The sequence below is a fragment of the Somniosus microcephalus genome, chromosome 2 (assembly GCF_052327205.1).
Source record: "Somniosus microcephalus isolate GS21.2 chromosome 2, FLI_Smic_1.0, whole genome shotgun sequence".
Taxonomy (NCBI): Eukaryota; Metazoa; Chordata; class Chondrichthyes; order Squaliformes; family Somniosidae; genus Somniosus; species Somniosus microcephalus.
The window spans coordinates 361,664,105-361,681,453 of NC_140988.1; the positions used below are offsets into that span (position 1 = coordinate 361,664,105).

General features: G+C 45.7%; 1 protein-coding gene across 3 annotated transcripts in view; it reads right to left on the reverse strand.

Moving 5' to 3' along the window:
* thnsl2 (threonine synthase-like 2) overlaps window positions 1-15,871 on the reverse strand; it is a 33,643-nt gene extending 17,772 nt beyond the window's left edge. The window contains exons 1-6 of one of the 3 annotated variants that reach the window (XM_085975545.1): window positions 15,705-15,869; window positions 13,651-13,883; window positions 8,299-8,493; window positions 4,641-4,793; window positions 2,248-2,478; window positions 1,052-1,200 (exon numbers count right to left, since the gene is read on the reverse strand). In XM_085975545.1, the coding sequence (XP_085831671.1) occupies window positions 1,052-1,200; window positions 2,248-2,478; window positions 4,641-4,793; window positions 8,299-8,493; window positions 13,651-13,873 (951 nt within the window). In that variant the 5' untranslated portion in view covers window positions 13,874-13,883; window positions 15,705-15,869. Of the gene's footprint in view, window positions 1-1,051; window positions 1,201-2,247; window positions 2,479-4,640; window positions 4,794-8,298; window positions 8,494-13,650; window positions 13,884-15,390; window positions 15,485-15,704 lie in introns of those variants that run through there. The other 2 variants (XM_085975546.1, XM_085975547.1) reach the window with 2 other exon arrangements.
* Window positions 15,872-17,349: the final 1,478 nt, after the last annotated feature.

Below are 17,349 nucleotides of genomic sequence, written 5' to 3' on the forward strand. Positions count from 1 at the left end.
TGGATGAGGGGACTAAATGTAACATTTCCAAATTTGATGACACAAAGCTAGGTGGCAGTGTCAGTTGCGAAGAGGATGTGAAGAGGCTTCAAGGGGATCTCGACAGGCTCAGTGAGTGGGCGAGAACATGGCAGATGGAATATAATGTGGATAAATGTGAAGTTATCCACTTTGGTAGAAAAACAGAAAGGCAGAGTATTTCCTAAATAGTGAAAGATTGGGGAATGCAGATGCTCAAAGGGACCTGGGTGACCTTGTACATGAGTCACTGAAAGTAAATGTGCAGGTGCAGCAAGCCATTAGGAAGGCAAATGGTATGCTGGCCTTCATTACAAGCGGATTTGAGTACAGGAGTAAAGAAATCTTACTCCAATTATATAGGGCCACACCTAGAGTACTGTGTACAATTTTGGTCGCCTTACCGAAGGAAGGATATACTTGCCATAAAGGGAGTGCAACAAAGGTTCACAAGATTGATTCCTGGGATGGCAGGACTGTTGTATGAGAAGAGATTGAGTAAACTAGGCCTGTATATTCTCTTAAATTCAGAAGAACGAGAGGGGATCTCATTGAAGCATACAAAATTATTACAGGGCTTGATAGGATGGATGCTGGGAGAATGTTTCCCTTGGCTGGGGAGTCTAGAACCAGGGGCCTCGGCCTCAAGATAAAGAGTCGGCCATTCAGGAATGAGATGGGAAGAAATTTCTTCACACAGAGGGTGGTGAATCTTTGGAATTCTCTACCCCAGGGGGCTGTGGAGGCTCAGTCATTGGGTATATTCAAAACAGAAGTCAATAGATTTCTGACTAGTAAGGGCATCAAGGGATATGGCGATAGGGCCGGTGAATGGAATTGAGGCAGAAGATCAGCCATGATCTCATTGAATGGTGGAGCAGGCTCGAAGGGCCGATGCCCTACTCCTGCTCCTATTTCTTATGTTCTTATGTTCTTACATGCGCCTGCACAACTTGACGCTGCCATCAGGATTCAGTCAAAGCAATTTTACAAAAGTGGGGCAGCCCAGGGATTAGCCTCAACATTTGCGTACCTGAATGTCAATGGAAGGTGCCAATGAAGTTTTAATTGCATCGGCCAATGAGAAGTCACCGTTCTGAATGGTTCTGTGAATGATGTCATTTTCGTTGACTGCAGCGACTAGCCGGATTGGGAGACCCATCATCTGAGCAATACATCCAGCTGGGGGGAGACAGGAACAGAATTGAAATGAAAAAAAACAATGATTAAAACACATAAATCTAAAGGAACATCAAACTAGCAAGGCAACCCCAGCAACCCATCATTCCTATAATAACCTGCTTTCCCATGGTCCATAGCAACCAGGCATGCACAACTCCCACGGCAACACCATGCCTAGTACACCTGACAGAATGCTGGGAGCACCAGAATTATAGGATGGCTGCACACAGCCATAGGAGTTAACAGACAGAGGCCATTTGGCCCATCGGGTTTGTGCCAGCTATTTGCTGGCGCAGTCCAAATCTTACCCTGCTGCCACCATGGCTCAGTGGTTGCATAAACGACTCCGTCAGAAAGTTGTGGGTTCATAGTCCCACTCCGGAGACTTGAGCGCATAATCTAGGCCGACACTCCCAGTGCAGTGCTGAGGTGGTGCTGCACTGTCGGAGGGGCCGTCTTTCAGATGAGACGTTAAACCGAGGCCCCGTCTGCTCGCTCAGGTGGACGTTAAAAATCCCACGGCACTAATTTGAAGACGAGCAGGGGAGTTATCCCCGGTGTCCTGGCCAATATTTATCCCTCGATCAATATCACAAAAAAAGATTATTTTTGGTCATTATCACATTGCTGTTTGCGGGAGTTTGCTGAGCGCAAATTGGCTGCCGCGTTTCCTACATTAGAACAGTGACTACACTCCAAAAAGTACTTCACTGGCTGTAAAGCGTTTTGGGACATCCTGAGGTTGTGAAAGGCGCTATATAAAGGCAAGTCTTTTTTATAAACCCCTCTGAGTCAGAAGCTTGTGGGTTCAAGTCCCACTCCAGAGACTTGAGTACATAATCTAAGCCGCACTCCCAGTGCAGTGCTGAGGGAGCGTTGCACTGTCGGAGGTGCCGTCTTTCGGATGAGACGTTAAATCGAGTCCCCGTCTGCCCTCTCAGGTGGATATAAGTGAAAAGAACAGCGTAATGAAAAATACTGTCACTGCACAGTTAACCAGAATTAATCAGCCGCCGTGTGAGGCAGGATATTCAGTCTGATTCTTACCTGTGATGTTGCCTGCTGCTCCTGTTGGTATAACAATCTCCACCAAAGGGAGAGGAGTCTCCTTCACCGAAGGGCTGCAGTGGAAGTAAGCGTAGAAGTAGTGTGCAATCTGCACCATGACCCGGGCCCAGTTGATGGAGTTTAAGCTCATTATATTGTGTTTCTTCACAAACTCTGTGTCAGCAAACACTTTGCGGATTGGTTCGTCCAGCTCATCACTGGTGCCATCAACTGAAGAAAAAAGCGCAGGGCAGAGTCAAAATACATAGAACTACACAGAGCTCACAACACCCGGAAGCAGGACATTTGATACAACCAGCAAGCAAACAGCCCTAATCGCATATACCCCCCAGCCTGTTCCCATATATCTTCATCACCTTTTTCTTCATCCACCTATCCAATCTAATTAGTAATGGTGACAGTTTCTGCCTCAGCCAGTGATCAGAGAAAGAAAGAAAGACTTGCATTTATATAGCGCCTTTCACGACCACCATTTTTACAGCCAATCAAGTGCTTTTGAAGTGTAATCACTGTTGTAATGTAGGAAACGCGGCAGCCAATTTGCACACAGCAAGCTCCCAACAAACAGCAATGTGATAATGACCAGATAATCTGGTTTATTTGTGACCAATAAATATTGGCCAGGACACCGGGGAGAACTCCCCTGCTCTTAATAGCTTGCACTGTCTGACATATTTATGCTCACGGTCACACTCTACACCATCACTATCAACTGCCCAGCGATGAACAGAATACTATTTATCATCATCATCCTTGGGTATTATACTGAGTGATGTGGAGCAGGTAAACCAGAGTTAGTTAAACAGCCAGCTTCCCCACATCGCGATCTACCTGAGGAAGTATGAGTTTCAGTTAAATCTCTGCTGTCTGTAAAAAAAAAAAGTTAAAAATGAAGAGCAAACACATTCTCAGATGGGTTACAGCTTTGCTTTCCATCCATTGCAGGTCACCTCATTACATAGTATTTACGGCACAGAAACAGGCCTTTCGGCCCAACATGCCGGTGTTTATGCTTCCACCCTCCTTCATCTAGCCCCATCGACAAATCCTTTTATTCCCTTTCTCCCTCATGTGCTTATCTAGCTTCCCCTTAAATGCATCTATGCTATTCGCCTCAACCACTCCCTGTGGTAGCGAGTTCCACCACTCTCTGTGTAAAGAAGATTCTCCTGAATTCTTTATAGGATTTATTAGTGACTGACATGATTCTTGTCATTCATGTGGAAATGACTTATGAAATAATACTGGGCGGCCTGCTGGTGGCGCTGTCCAGGGAGAGTATAAATACTCGGGCATGGGCCCAGCTTGCTCAGGACATTCTTTAACAGGAACTAGTGAAGGACACAACTAGATCTCCATGTTGAAAAACAGTTGATTAAAGCCTTGTTTAATACTCGGACCAAGTGCCTCGTAGTTTTCTTACGTCAGTGACTATCTTATATTTACGGCCCCTAGTTCTGTTCTCGCCCACAAGTGGAAACGTCTTCTCGACGCCTACCCTATCAAACCCTTTTATAATCTTAAAGACCTCTATCAGGTCACCCTTTACTCTTCTCTTTTCTAAAGAAAACAGCCCCAGCCTGTTCAATATTTTACTGATCGGTATAACCTCGCAGTTCTGATATCATTTTAATAAAAAATTTTTGCACCTTCTCCAGAGCCTCTCGTGCAAGTTTTACACCTTCTGCCTCAATTGGATAATTGCTTGCCTGAATTCCAGTGAATAGTTTGCAATAGTGCAATGCTAAATCCACTTCATAATCACACGAAATGTGTAATGTAATCGATCTGTGTCTCCAATAAAAGAAATGAATAGAGAATCCTGGCTACTGTTCAATCTCTTAAGCTTTATTTACCCACACGTGAACCTGCTTTAATCACTGCAGGTAAAATGCAGGACCCTGACCTTTGCTCTTGCTGCTGCTCTGAATACAGTGCTGATCAATGAGAGATATAGAATGATACAGCACAGAAGGAGGCCATTCGGCCCATCGTGCCCGTGCCAGTTCTTTGAAAGAGCGATCCTATTAGTCCCACACCCTCTGCTCTTTCTCCATAGGCCTGCAAATATTTCAAGTAGCAGTACTTCATTGGCTGTAAAGCGTCCTAAGGTCATGTAAGGTGCTATTTAAATGCAAGTTCTTTCTTCATATATCCAACATAAGGTTAGATTTTACAAGGCCCCATGCCATTGCCAGGGCCTCACACATAGCCAATGCATACCAAATAATCCAAGCACACTTGCTTGGGATTTTCCATCTGTTGATCTCTCAGCCCACGATTGTCCGCTAAGCGAGGCACTGCCGATGGGAAAGGACCTTGTAATATGCACCCTACAATGTCAACATGAGGAATGGCAAATGGCCACAAACCTGCAAAAACATGGATGTTGTCTTCAATGACGGTCGTCATCTGCAGCTCTTGAATTGAACTGCAGCGGCCGTGCGGCAGCAACACGATGATATTCATGCTCTCCATGCCCCGGATACTCTCGATGGCAGAGCTGCCAGTGTCTCCTGATGTCCCTGCGGTTGAGATGAAGTCTATTACTTTTCTCTTTATTGAGGTAAAGGCCCATAGCACAAGGCAGTAAACACAGTAGAACGAAGACTATGTTTCAAAAACCTGTGGATTGTACTCTGCTGCCCGTATCCTAACTCACACCAAGTCCCGTTCACCCATTACCCGTGTGCTCGCTAACCTACATCAGCTCCAGGTCAACCAACGCCTCAAATTTAAAATTCTCATCCTTGTGTCCAAATCAACTCCGTGGCCTCGCCCCTCTCTATCTCCTCCAGCCCTCTGGGAACTCTGTGTTCCTTCAGTTCTGGCCTCTTGTGCATCCCCCACTTCCTTTGCTCCACCATTGGCAGCCGTGCCTTCAGCTGTCTAGACACAAAGCTTTGGAATTCCCTCCCTAATCCTCTCCACCTTTCTCTCCTCCTTTAAGCCGCTTCTTAAATCTCTTTGACCAGGCTTTTTGCTCGCGTCTCCTTCTCTGGCTTGGAGTCAATTCTTTTTAGTCTGATTACACTCCTGTGAAGCGCCTTGGGACGTTTTACTACGTTGAAAGTTGCTATATAAATTCAAGTTGTTGTTGCTGACCGATTCACCGTTTTAAGGTCCTAAGAAAGAATTAGTGCAAGGGAATGTGACACGAATCTTTATCTTACGTGCGTACTGCACTGAAATCAAGAATGTGTAAGATTTTGTATCTGATGCTTAGAAAGAAACAAAAAGAAACCCTCAGAACAGTGATGGCCATTGTAGAAATAAAATCAGCAAGAACTGCAGTTCATCTCAATGATTAGTCACTTTTACAGGAAGGTGCCACCTTGTGACTAACCGCCTACCAGCTGGTTTTAGTATTTTGAGATACAATCACACAGGCAGGCTAATTCGATAACTAATTTGTAAAACTGTAGCTATAATCACCATAATTTGCCAGGGTGTTAAACGGGATGGTAGGTGACGTAAGAAAACTACTAGGCACTTGGTCTAAGCGTTAAACAAAGCTTTAATCAACTGTTTTACAACATGTAGGTCTAATTGTGTCCTTCACTAGTTCCTGTTAAGAATGTCCTGCGCAAGCTGGGCCTGTGCCCGAGTATTTATACTCTCCCTGGACAGCGCCACCCGCAGGCTGCTCAGTTGATTCATGTCAGTAGGGTTAATCAACATTGTGGTTCGTTTGTGGTTAAATGAAATTGGTGCTCATGCAAACATCAACTGGTATCTGCCATGCCAGTCTGGGCAATTCCCAGCATGCGAGTCTACGTACTTCCTGGCACCTGCCCCACCAGTCTGGTACTGCCACTTGAATCTGATGCCAGTTTAGATAGTTCCCTATATCATAAAATCGTAGAATCATACAGCACAGAAGGAGGCCATTCATGCCTATGCTGGCTCTTTCAAAGAGCTACTCAATCAGTCCCACTCCCCTGCTCTTTCCCCATAGCCCTACACATGTTTCCTTTTCAAATATATATCCAATTCCCTTTTGAATATTACTGTTGAATTTGCTTCCACCACTTTCAGGCAGTGCATTCCAGATTATAACAACTTGCTGTGTAAACAAAAATTCTTCCCTCTGGTTCTTTTGTCAATTATTATTGACCCTGATGCCAGGGGAAAAAGCTTCTTCCTATGTACTCTATTAAAACCCTTTGTAATTTTGAATCTCTTTATTAAATCTCCCCTTAACCAGCTCTGCTCTAAAGAGAACAATCCCAGCTTCTCCACATAACAGAAGTCCCGCATCCCTGGTACCATTCTAGTAAATCTCCTCTGCATATGTCTGCCATGCCCATCTAGGTGGCTCCCTGTGTGTTGCCATGCTAGTTTGGATAGCTCCTCAAAATATTCAGCACGCCAAGTGTTGTAGCTACAAAATTTCTGCCATGTCAAATGGAGCAACCGTACAAAAATAGGTTGACACTAGAGCCTGGAAGTCTTTATTGGTGTTATTACCAACTGAATCTTTAACATGTTTGTGTGACATTACTTTGGCCATTATTTCAACACAGCTGCTGTTTAAATGGGTTAACATCTCCATTAAGCAAATGCAGAGGTAAGTGGTAAGCGTTCATCTGAAAGAAAGACTTGCATTTTTTTTTAAAAATATGGGATGTGGGCGTCGTTGGCAAGGCCAACATTTATCACCCATCTCTAATTGCTCTTGAGAAGGTGGTGGCGAGCTGCCTTCTTGAACCGGGTGACTTTCTAGGCCATTTCAGAGGGCAGTTAAGAGTCAACCACATTGCTGTGGGTCTGGAGTCACATATAGGCCAGACCAGGTAAGGACAGCAGATTTCCTTCCCTAAAGGTCATTAGTGAACCAGATTGTTTTCTACAACAATCTGGCAGTTTCATGGTCAGCATTACTGATACTAGCTTTTTATTTCAGATTTATTTAATTAACTGAATTTAAATTCCCCAGCTGCCGAGTTGGAGATTTGAATCATGTCTCTGGATCATTAGTCCAGGCCTCTGGATTACTAGTCCAGTAGCATAACCACTATGCTACCGTACCCTTAAATATAGCACCTTACACGACCTCAGGATGTTCCAAAGCGCTTTACAGCCAATGTGCTTTTGAAGTGTAGTCGCTGTTGTAATGTAGGAAATGCGGCAGCCAATTTGCACACAGCAAGATCCCACAAACAGAAACCATACAATTTCTTTTAGTGATGTTGATTGAGGGATAAATATTAGCCAGAACACATCTGCAAATATTGGTAATAGTAATTTCTACACTGATGAAAGCCCCAACATGGCACTTTTCCAATCACATCTGTGAGCATCCCTACAAGTGGGTGTGGAGGAAAAGAAGATAGCGGGCTTATCTGGGCATAAAACTTTGATGACATAGTTATAATTGTAAAGCTGGGAGGGGTTGGTCAGTGTCAATGTTTCCTATACTCAATCTATTCCTCCTAGGCATAGGCTTAAAAATGTCAAACAAAGGGGGACTGGGTGGTGCTGTGGGTTTGGAATATTAATATTTCACATCTGCATGAACCAAAATAATGAGCAAAAGGCTGAGAAACCAGCCCAAAAAAAGCTTACTACCGAAAAACCACCCTGACACGTAAACATTAGTTACTATACTGAAAGTGCAGCGAGACATGAGCTTGTGCTTTAAGTTATTCATCATTCTCTCATTTTAAGTACATAAAGATCTGAATTGTCCTCGGATTGCCGACCCTCCTGCCAGTGGAAACACTTTCTATCAACTCTATCAAAACCTCTCATCATTTTCAACACTTCTATTAAATCATCCCTTAACCTTCTCTGCTCTAAGTCGCTCCACATAACTGAAGTCCCGCATCCCTGGTACCATTCTGATCAATCTCCTCTGCACCCTCTCCAAGGCCTTGACATCCTTCCTAAAATGTGGTGCCCAGCATTGGCTACAATGCCTTGGCTGAGGCCTAACCAGTGATTTATAAAGCGACTTGAGAATAGTCATGCAAAATAAACCAACCTCTAAGGTTGTCAGGTAGGAAAATCTCTCCGTATTCCACTTACCTACTAGAATAGTGACCTGCTTCTTTTTCTTTCTCAGGAAATACTGGAGCAGCTGTCCAACGCATGACATTGCGAGGTCCTTAAAGGCATAGGTCACGCCATGCCACAGCTCCAGAACGTTCAGCCCGTTTTTCAGGGTGGCTAATTCCACGACGTCCTTGTGGCGAAATCTCCTGAACGCCTTGTTGACCAGGTCTGAAAGTTACAAAAAACATTCACCCTGTAATTGGGGAGCAGTGAAGCTGCCTATTGCTAGGGACTGAGGCAATGTTCGAGTGCAGGGGGTGTACAAACTGCTCACCGGCCACAAGTCTGGTGCTAGTCCAGTTTATAACAAGGCTAAAGGACTTCAGATGTACACTGATCCTCGCAGAGCAGTTTCACACTGCCGTACCAATGAGGCTTGAATTGAATCGTAAAGCAGGGGTGTTCCAACTAGGGTCTGTGGGCATTATCAGGCCCCAAGCCCTGGAAATGCAGCCTTGAAATCCTAGAGAACTGGGATCACATTGGCCCAAATTTTGCTGTGGTAATAAGAAATAGGAGCAGGAGTAGGCCATTTGCCCCTCGAGCCTGCTCCGCCAATGATGACGAAACTGTCAGCTTTCGCCATCATTAACCCTCTAAAACTGACCATCACTTCAGGATTTAGAGCATGCGCAGCTTATGCAGAAACCCGTTCTGGCCTTGAAAAACTAATTTTATATTTGTAAAATGTCAATTTTTTCATTATGATAAAAATTACTAGATTTTTAAAATAATAAAAAAAAGTTTGTTTATGATACTTCAGCTTCTACCTTAACCCATGTGTATGTCCCAATCTTTATTTTGCTCTCAGTAAAATTAAAAAATAATTAATGATAATCAGTGCTTTTTATTTCCTGGTTTGCTGTCTGTGAGAATTCTTCAATGTGACTGGCTGCTTAGACAGCTGGATGACATCACTGCTGCTGTACACTGGAGATCCCCTATACACAGCGCTACAATCAAATTAAGGTCGAGAAAGCTCAAGTTTTCGCTGCAGAGATGGCAAGATCTTTGCGGGCAGCTTTCTTAGAGGTCAGCGATGATCATAGAAACATAGAAGATAGGAGCAGGAGTAGGCCATTCGGCCCTTCGAGCCTGCTCCGCCATTCAACGAGATCATGGCTGATCATCCAAACCCTAGCACCCGGTCTACACCGACAGCCATCCCACCCAAGCCCTATCCCCGTAACCCCGTAACCCCACGTATTTAATCCCCCCTAACACTAAGGGCCAATTTTTATCATGGCCAATCAACCTAACCCGCACATCTTTGGACTGTGGGAAGAAACCGGAGCACCCGGAGGAAACTCACGCAAACACGGGGAGAATGTGCAAACTCCACACAGACAGTCACCCAAGGCCGGATTTGAACCCGGGTCCCTGGCGCTGTGAGGCAACAGTGCTAACCACTATGCCACCGTGCTGCCCTCGCTTTGCCGCTGACTGCAAATTCCAGGCAATTAATTTCACTGTTTATAAAACTGCTTGATGTATTGAAGTAGAAGCCAGATAAGCAGATTTTAAGAAAGGAATAGTAGGTTATGCTGGTAGGGTTAGATGACAATGGGTGACGAGGTTCATGTGGAGCATAAACGCCGGCATGGACTAGTTGGGTTGAATGGCCTGTGTCTGTGCTCTAAATTCTATGTAACTATGGAACTCAGTCCTATTTGCACTTATATATTTCTTACTCACCAGTTTGTCCCATTTAAACTATGCAGTCCCGCAGATCTGGAACGTGCTGTTGCCTTGTGGTGGATAAATTCTACATCACAACACCAACATCTGTTATCAGCAACTTCAGATAAATGCAAATAATGGGAGCATGGATTTAAAATGTACAGGATAAATTTTGGGAGGTCACCTATTGATGGTGCACGGTCATCTTATATTTGGCCCCTGTGTAAGCTTGGGTCAAAGGTAGCATTCCTGCCACTGTGTCAGAAGGTTGTTGGTTCAAGCCCCATTCCAGGGACTTGAGCACGTAATCTAGGCTGGCACTTCAGTGCAGTGCTGAGGGAGTACAGCATTGACTGAGACGCTGCCTTTTGAAAGAGGAATGAAAACTGTTCAGGTGGAATGTAAAAGATCCCATGGCGATATTCAAAGAAGATCAGGGGAGCTCTTCTAATGTCCTCGTCAACATTTGACCTTCAAACGATATCACCAAAACAGACTAACTGGTCAACTATCCAATTTCTGTTTGTGTGGCATTGCTGTGCATAAATTGGCTGTTAAATTTGCCTACATTGCATCAGTGAATACACTTCAAAATCATTCAATGGCTGTAAAGCACTTTGGGACATCATGAGGATGTGAAAGGCTCTATATCAATGCAAGTTCTTTCTGAGGCTTTATGGAACAGCCAACGAAGACAAAAGCCTGGACACCTGTGTTCTAGTGGTAATGTCGACAGACACAAGAAGCATTTCCCTTTCCATAGATGAATCAGTCTATCTAGAGTACAAACGCCAGGAAGTTATGCTAAACCTATATAAAACACTAGTTTGGCCACAGCTGGATTATTGTGTCCAATTCAGGGCACCGCACTTCAGGAAGGATGTGAAGGCTTTGGAGAGGGTGCAGAGAGATTTACTAGAATGGTTCCAGGGATGAGTGATTAAAGTTACTTGAATAGACTAGAGAAGCTTGGGATTGTTCTCCTTACAGCAGAGAAGGCTAAGAAAGAGATTTGATAGAGGTGTTTAAAATCATGAAGGGTTTAGATAGAGTAAACAAAGAGAAACTGTTTACAATGGCGGAAGGGTCGGTAACCAGAGGGCACAGATTTAAGGTGATTGGCAAAAGAGCCAGAGGTGACATGAGGAAAAACTTTTTTTATGCAACAAGTGGTTAGGATTTGGAATGCACTGCCTGATAGGGTGGTGGAGGAGGCAGATTCAATGGTAGCCTTCAAAAGTGAATTGGATAAATAGAGTCACAGAATCACAGAAACCCCACAGTGCAGATAGAGGCCATTTCGGCCCATCGAGCCTGCACCGACACATATCCCACCCGATCCCCGTAACCCCTATACCAACACATATCCCACCCTATCCCCGTAACCCCACGTATTTAATCCCCCTAACACTAAGGGTCAATTTATCATAGCCAATCAACCTAACCCGCACATCATAGAGACATAGGGCGGAATCTTAACTGGAAGGCCAAGTTCGAGGCGGGACTGATGGTTTTCGGGTTCCAGTCCTGCCCCCAGTGACGTCTGACAAGCTGATGCTATTTTCCCCTGATTGGCCTTGTTAAGCCCGCCCTGCGGGCTTGCCGGCCAATTAAGGGAAAGCCAGTGTCAGATGATGTCAGTTGATGGTGCTTCATCTGCGGGTTTTCTTAAAGGTATATGCATCACACTTGTTTGACAGATGATTTGGCAGTGTTTGACAGCATTGAGGTGCTGTCAAACACTGACAATCACTGTCCAAAGGTGAGCCCTTTCACCCAGGCTCTCCAATTACTCTCTCCTTAGGATAAAACAGATGGCAGCTGCAGCTGAGATTGCAGAAGCCATCTGTCACTTCTCCCGATGAGATGAGGCTACACAAACGCTTCACAGCTTGTCACCTGCAGAAACATCTAAACACAATGGCCCAGAAATTCAGATCTCCACGGATGAGTACGCATGGGGTACTCACCCGTAAGCCCAATGGAAGTGCCGGTTTCGTGCATGCACTGCGCATGTGCGGGAAATCGGCACTTCCGTTCCCCTGAAAGAAGGGGTTCAGAAGTCGAATGCGTACGCAGGAGAGGCAGCCCGTGCACATCGAACTTATGATTTTTTTGCAGGTTTTCCCGGGAGGGTAAGTCTCCAGAAGTTAGACATGTAAAAAGCAGTCGCAAGGCCTGCTTTTTACAAGGTAAGTGGTGAATTAATTAAAATTAAAACATTTTTTCCACAGGTTTATTATTTTTAAATACTTTAAAGAAAGGTAAGTTTATTTTTAGCCCCGTTAGAAACTGTAATTAATTTTTTCAAAAATTTTAATTATTGTTTAAAATAGTTATTTCATGTAATTTATAGTTTATTTTAAAAATGTGATATTTATTTTAAATTTATTTGAAGATTTAGTGATGTTTTGGGGCTTATAGTATTTATAGGTTTGACAGGTCTGTCAAACTTATGAATGAAGCATTCCCTGCTACCATTGGCTCTCCATGGCCCACGTGGTCTCAGGGGATGCATTGAACTAACTGCGCCCCTGGGATACACAAGCACTGTGCGCCGGCAGTTGGAGGAGGCCCAGGATCAGAATCCCACGCGGGCCCACAGCTCAACGGCCGGCGCGGTAGGTAAATGCAGGTCGGGGGCTTGCACCCTCGGGAAGCCCCCGACCTGAATTTCTGGGCCGATAAAAATTACTTTCATAACTTTTCCTTACCTCTGATACTCACCAGTGTCCCATTGAATCCTTTAAACCACTTCTGCAGCTGTCATATATGCACAAAAATTCAGGTACACCCACATCACGCCTCACTTACCCTGGCGGGGTTCCCCGACATTGGGAAGCCCGCATCAGAAGGCTCAAAATGGGAAAATACCTCTTAACTGCCTGTTAACTGTCTGTTAGCAGGCAGTTAAGTGGCTGTAATTCTCTTCCCGCCTCTAGGAGTCTGGACCCTGCGCAAGTCGGAGACCCGACTCCCGGGAAGGTTGGTTGGAGGTGGGTTGGGAGCGGGTTTGGGACCTGCTCCCATTTTTGGGGATTTTCCTAGCAGTCCCACCTCCAGACCCGCTTCCTCAGGGCTGGTAAAATCCAGCCCATAGAGTCATAATGGCACAGAAGGAGGCCATTTGGCCCAGCGAGTCTGTGTCGGCTCTCTGTAGAGCAATCCAGTCAGTCCCATTCCCCTGCTCTATCTCCATAGCCCTGCGAGTTCATTTCCCTTAAGTACCTATCCAGTCTCCCCTTGCAAACATTGAGTGTCTCCGCTTCCACCACGTTCGTCGGCAGCGAATTCCAGGTCTTCACCACTCGCTGTGCAAAAAAGTTTTTCCTTACATCCCCCCTGTATCACTTAAATACTTGAAGGAGAAAAAATTGCAGGGATATGGGGAAAGAGCGGGGGAGTGGGACTCACTGGATTGCTTCTCGAAAGAGCCAGCGCAGACTCGATGGGCCGAATGACCACCTTCTGTGCTGTACTATTCCATGATTCTACCACCTCACTCCAGTCTGACACACGAAGAATGGGCACATGGGCAAGATGCTTCAGAGTCCCTAGCAGCGACAAAACCGTGCCCTAGCTCGAGTCAGTGACTGCAGGGGAGGAGGGGAGAAAATTGGAAAAATAAGACAAAGAAAAGCTTACCACTTAAATCTTCGCTTGGCAAGTCTTCTTTGGAAATGAACAGTGAGCAAATCTCCTCTACCAGCTTTGGGTAACTGTAAGCGCTCCATGTCTGTAGTGTGGCCAAGTCAAGGCTCGGAATTTCTTCAGGCATGAAGAGGCCACTATCTGGGGCATAGCCAGAGAAGAGGACCTGCTCAAAGCTCACGCCGGCCAATCCACCCCGTGTGCTCCTGTATTTCATTGCGCTCCACCTGTGTGACAGAATAAGAGTTAAAAACCTGCAATTAGGGACTAAAAGGGAAATCTGCTTGTGCAGGCAAAGGACATGGCTGAGGTACTGAATCACTTTGCACCTGCCTTCACAAAAGAGGATGTAGTTAACGTTGCAGTAGGAGGTGTGGGGGTGAGAGGGGGAAGTAGAGATGTTGGATAGGATGAAAATAAATAGAAAGGAGGTGCTAAATAAACTATGGCACAGGGAAGCCCACACTCTGAACGCATAAAATTTCCAGGTTCTAAGAAGGCTGGTGCACTGGAGCAGCACAAGCCTACTGCACCCAGACACTGCCCAGTCGGAAAAACACCAGGCCGTGGGTCACCAGTGCAATTCAGGTGACTGGCATCATTCCCCTCGTGCACTTGCATCACTGGGAATGGAAAATATATCCTTATATTCCTTGTAAAGTTTTAATCAGGTGATTGCATGTAAGGATATGAGGGAAGGGACACTTTTAACTGAAGGTTCTGGTGTAAAGCGCAATGTGCTACCTCCTGGTGTGCACTTCAACAGAATGTGAGGGGGGAGGGGAAGGTGGTGGAGATGTGGACTACAGTGCATTCTGGGAAGGTTTGGCCGGTTTCTCTCACTTTGCCCGGCCGCTAAACGTTTTTGCAGCCTTGTGTGGTCCTGCCGCAAACACCAGAACTGGCACTTACCTCCTTCGGCAACCACTTCCACTTGTATTACTGGTTCTCTCCTTGGGACGGGACCGCCCCCCGCCTGTCAGTGTCAAACGGTGCCTCACTCCTGTCCCTGACCACCTACAGAACCACTTTGCCATCTGCACCTTGGAAGGGGGTGGGATGGGGTGGGGTGGGATTCCGTGGCCTGCAGCAGGCCAGTTTGGCTTCCTGTGAAGTTACGCCAGTGGAGGGGGACCAGCCCCGAGGGAGGTTCTCTGTGCCTGCAAGAGCAGGACAACCCGTACTTGGTGGTGGAGCCAAGTGACGAGAAGGACACGGTCCCCAGTCCCAAAGAGGAGTCCGGCGACGATATATAGATTCGTGGCACTTATAATTTTATAGCACAGAAACAGGCCATTCGGCCCAACTGGTCTATACCGGTGTTTATGCTCCACACGAGCCTCCTCCCACCCTACTTCATCTCACCCTATCAACATATCCTTCTATTCCTTTCTCCCTCGTGCACTTATCTAGCTTCCCTTTAAATGCAGCTATGCCATTCACCTCAACTACTCCCCGTGGTAGCGAGTTCCACACATTCGAAGCACTTTCTGGAGTAAAGAAGTTTCTCCTGAATTCCTTATTAGATCTATTAGCGACTATCTGATATTTATGGCCCCTAGTTTTAGACTCCCCCCCCACAAGTGGAAACATCTTCTGTACGTCTTCCCTGTCGAACCCCTTCATAATTTTAAAATTTGCATGGTTAGATTCTCAGGTTATCAATAAGTATTGCCGTCCTTGCGTTTCAATTTCAGCACTATCACACCCAGGTCAGTCATTTAACATTATAACCTTCATTGACGCCCTCAGCGCAGATGTCGAGCCTTTAAAGCAGCCTGCCGTGAATGTCATGTGACCAAACCCCCAGGAATAGCTCCAACCAAAGTTAATATGTTACCGTGTCACACAAGAGCTTGGCAGCACTGCCTCTTTAAACATTGGTCAATCTGACCTGCAACACAAAGAATGTCCAGCTAGAATTATAATGGTAGAAAGTGTTAGCGAACCCTAGGCTCAACTCAGAATTCACGCTCTGCTCCGGCAATGTTACAAGTACCAGTTCTAATTTTCCTTTTTTGGTTTTTATAACTCTTATCATTACTTACTTTCAGCAGACGGTAAAACAACGGAACGTTCCACAGACTTTGGACGGGAGCAATGTTAGTGACAGCTCGAAACAAGAGCAGCGGAGCTGTGCAGACAGTTCAAACTCTCCCCACAGCACCCTCTAGACAGGAAGGCCTCAACAGGCTTTCTGAGCACACTCTGAAATGACAATGCAACGATCCCAATCCTTGGGGACTGTGCTTTTCACCAACAGCGCACATCTGACACGCAACGTCTGTAAGGGAATTAGAATTTGCGACCCTATTGGGCGTGTATATCTTTGGGTAGATTTTCCGCTCAATTGTGACCCGATCTAACAAGGGGAAAGTAGCAAAAAAAATGGGCAGAGATCCAATATGCTCTTTTAGCACCCCATCCAATTTTCCAGTCAGGTTTTCTACCAGTGTCCGATTATGTTATTTAAATGCTTGCCCGTTCTCCTGGTACTTGTGGCTGTACAGCACTCAGTCATCTGCTGAAATCGTGAATTGGAAGAAATTGTGAATTATAAGAAATAATGGCTTTATAAAACAAATAAGCTCATTCGAGCTGAGCAGCCAGGATAAGCTGCTGATACAGAAACATTCCAATCACGCCAGATAGGGAGTCGGATAAAGTGCTGAGATGGTTGCAAGGTCATAACACAAAACAGGCCTTCGAGTGGGCATAACAAGGACTGATATGGGGTTGAGTAAGATAAACACACTGTCTAGGAGAAAGGGCAAGATGTCCAAACAAGAGATAAGCAAAAGGACGGTCTCGTAAGATTGGGAGGGATGTGCTAAAGATGCATATTCCTCCGTAAGTGGACAATTGAATGGGAAGAAGTGATTAAAACAAGTGATTGACGTGAGGGGCTTGATTTTAACTCAGCCGTCAGGCGGACTTTGAGGTGTGTGGGGGGTTAAAATCGCAAAACCTGGGGGTCGGGGTCGGGGCCCCCCCGCCTGGTTCCCGACACCTAGCCATTTTAACCCAGGCGTGTCTGATGGTCTCGAATCAGTCCCACCTCCAACAGGCGGGACTGGTCTTTAGGGCCCTTAAACAGCACTCATTGGCCTTTATAATGCCATTTTAACAGGCCCTTGCCTGTTTAACCCTTTTCCCACGTAAAACACGCCTGGTGGGGATGACGCCTGTGAAACCTGGCGTGAACACTATTGGCTTGCTGACTATCAGCTGCAGGTCAACCATTAAAGAGGAGATTTGATCAGTCATCATTTGCAGGTGGCAGGACTTTGTTGTTTCAGGCCTGGGGCAACTTTTACCAGGCTTAACCACACCTGTGGGAGGTCGGAGCCTCACACACTTCTCCAGTGTGACCTCCTGCGAAACCCCTCTCGCCAGCCTCACTCAGCGCTTCCTCAACTGAGGCATCTACCAGAAGCATGGGAGGCCTTTTTTCCCTTCCCTTCTTGGCATTAAAGGACCTCCAGCCCCATTCACGAAATGACACACGCCACAACTGCAGAAGTTGCCATCAGAATTTTTATGTAAAACAAACAACTGATGGCATTTTTACAGAATACACAACATTTCACCCAAGTGACTACCCTTGTGACTATTTGTGCTTTATTTTCCTCCTACATGTGCTCCTATGTAGTGGTTCCCCTGTGGCTTCAGCAGATGTGCTGGCCCCTTGCT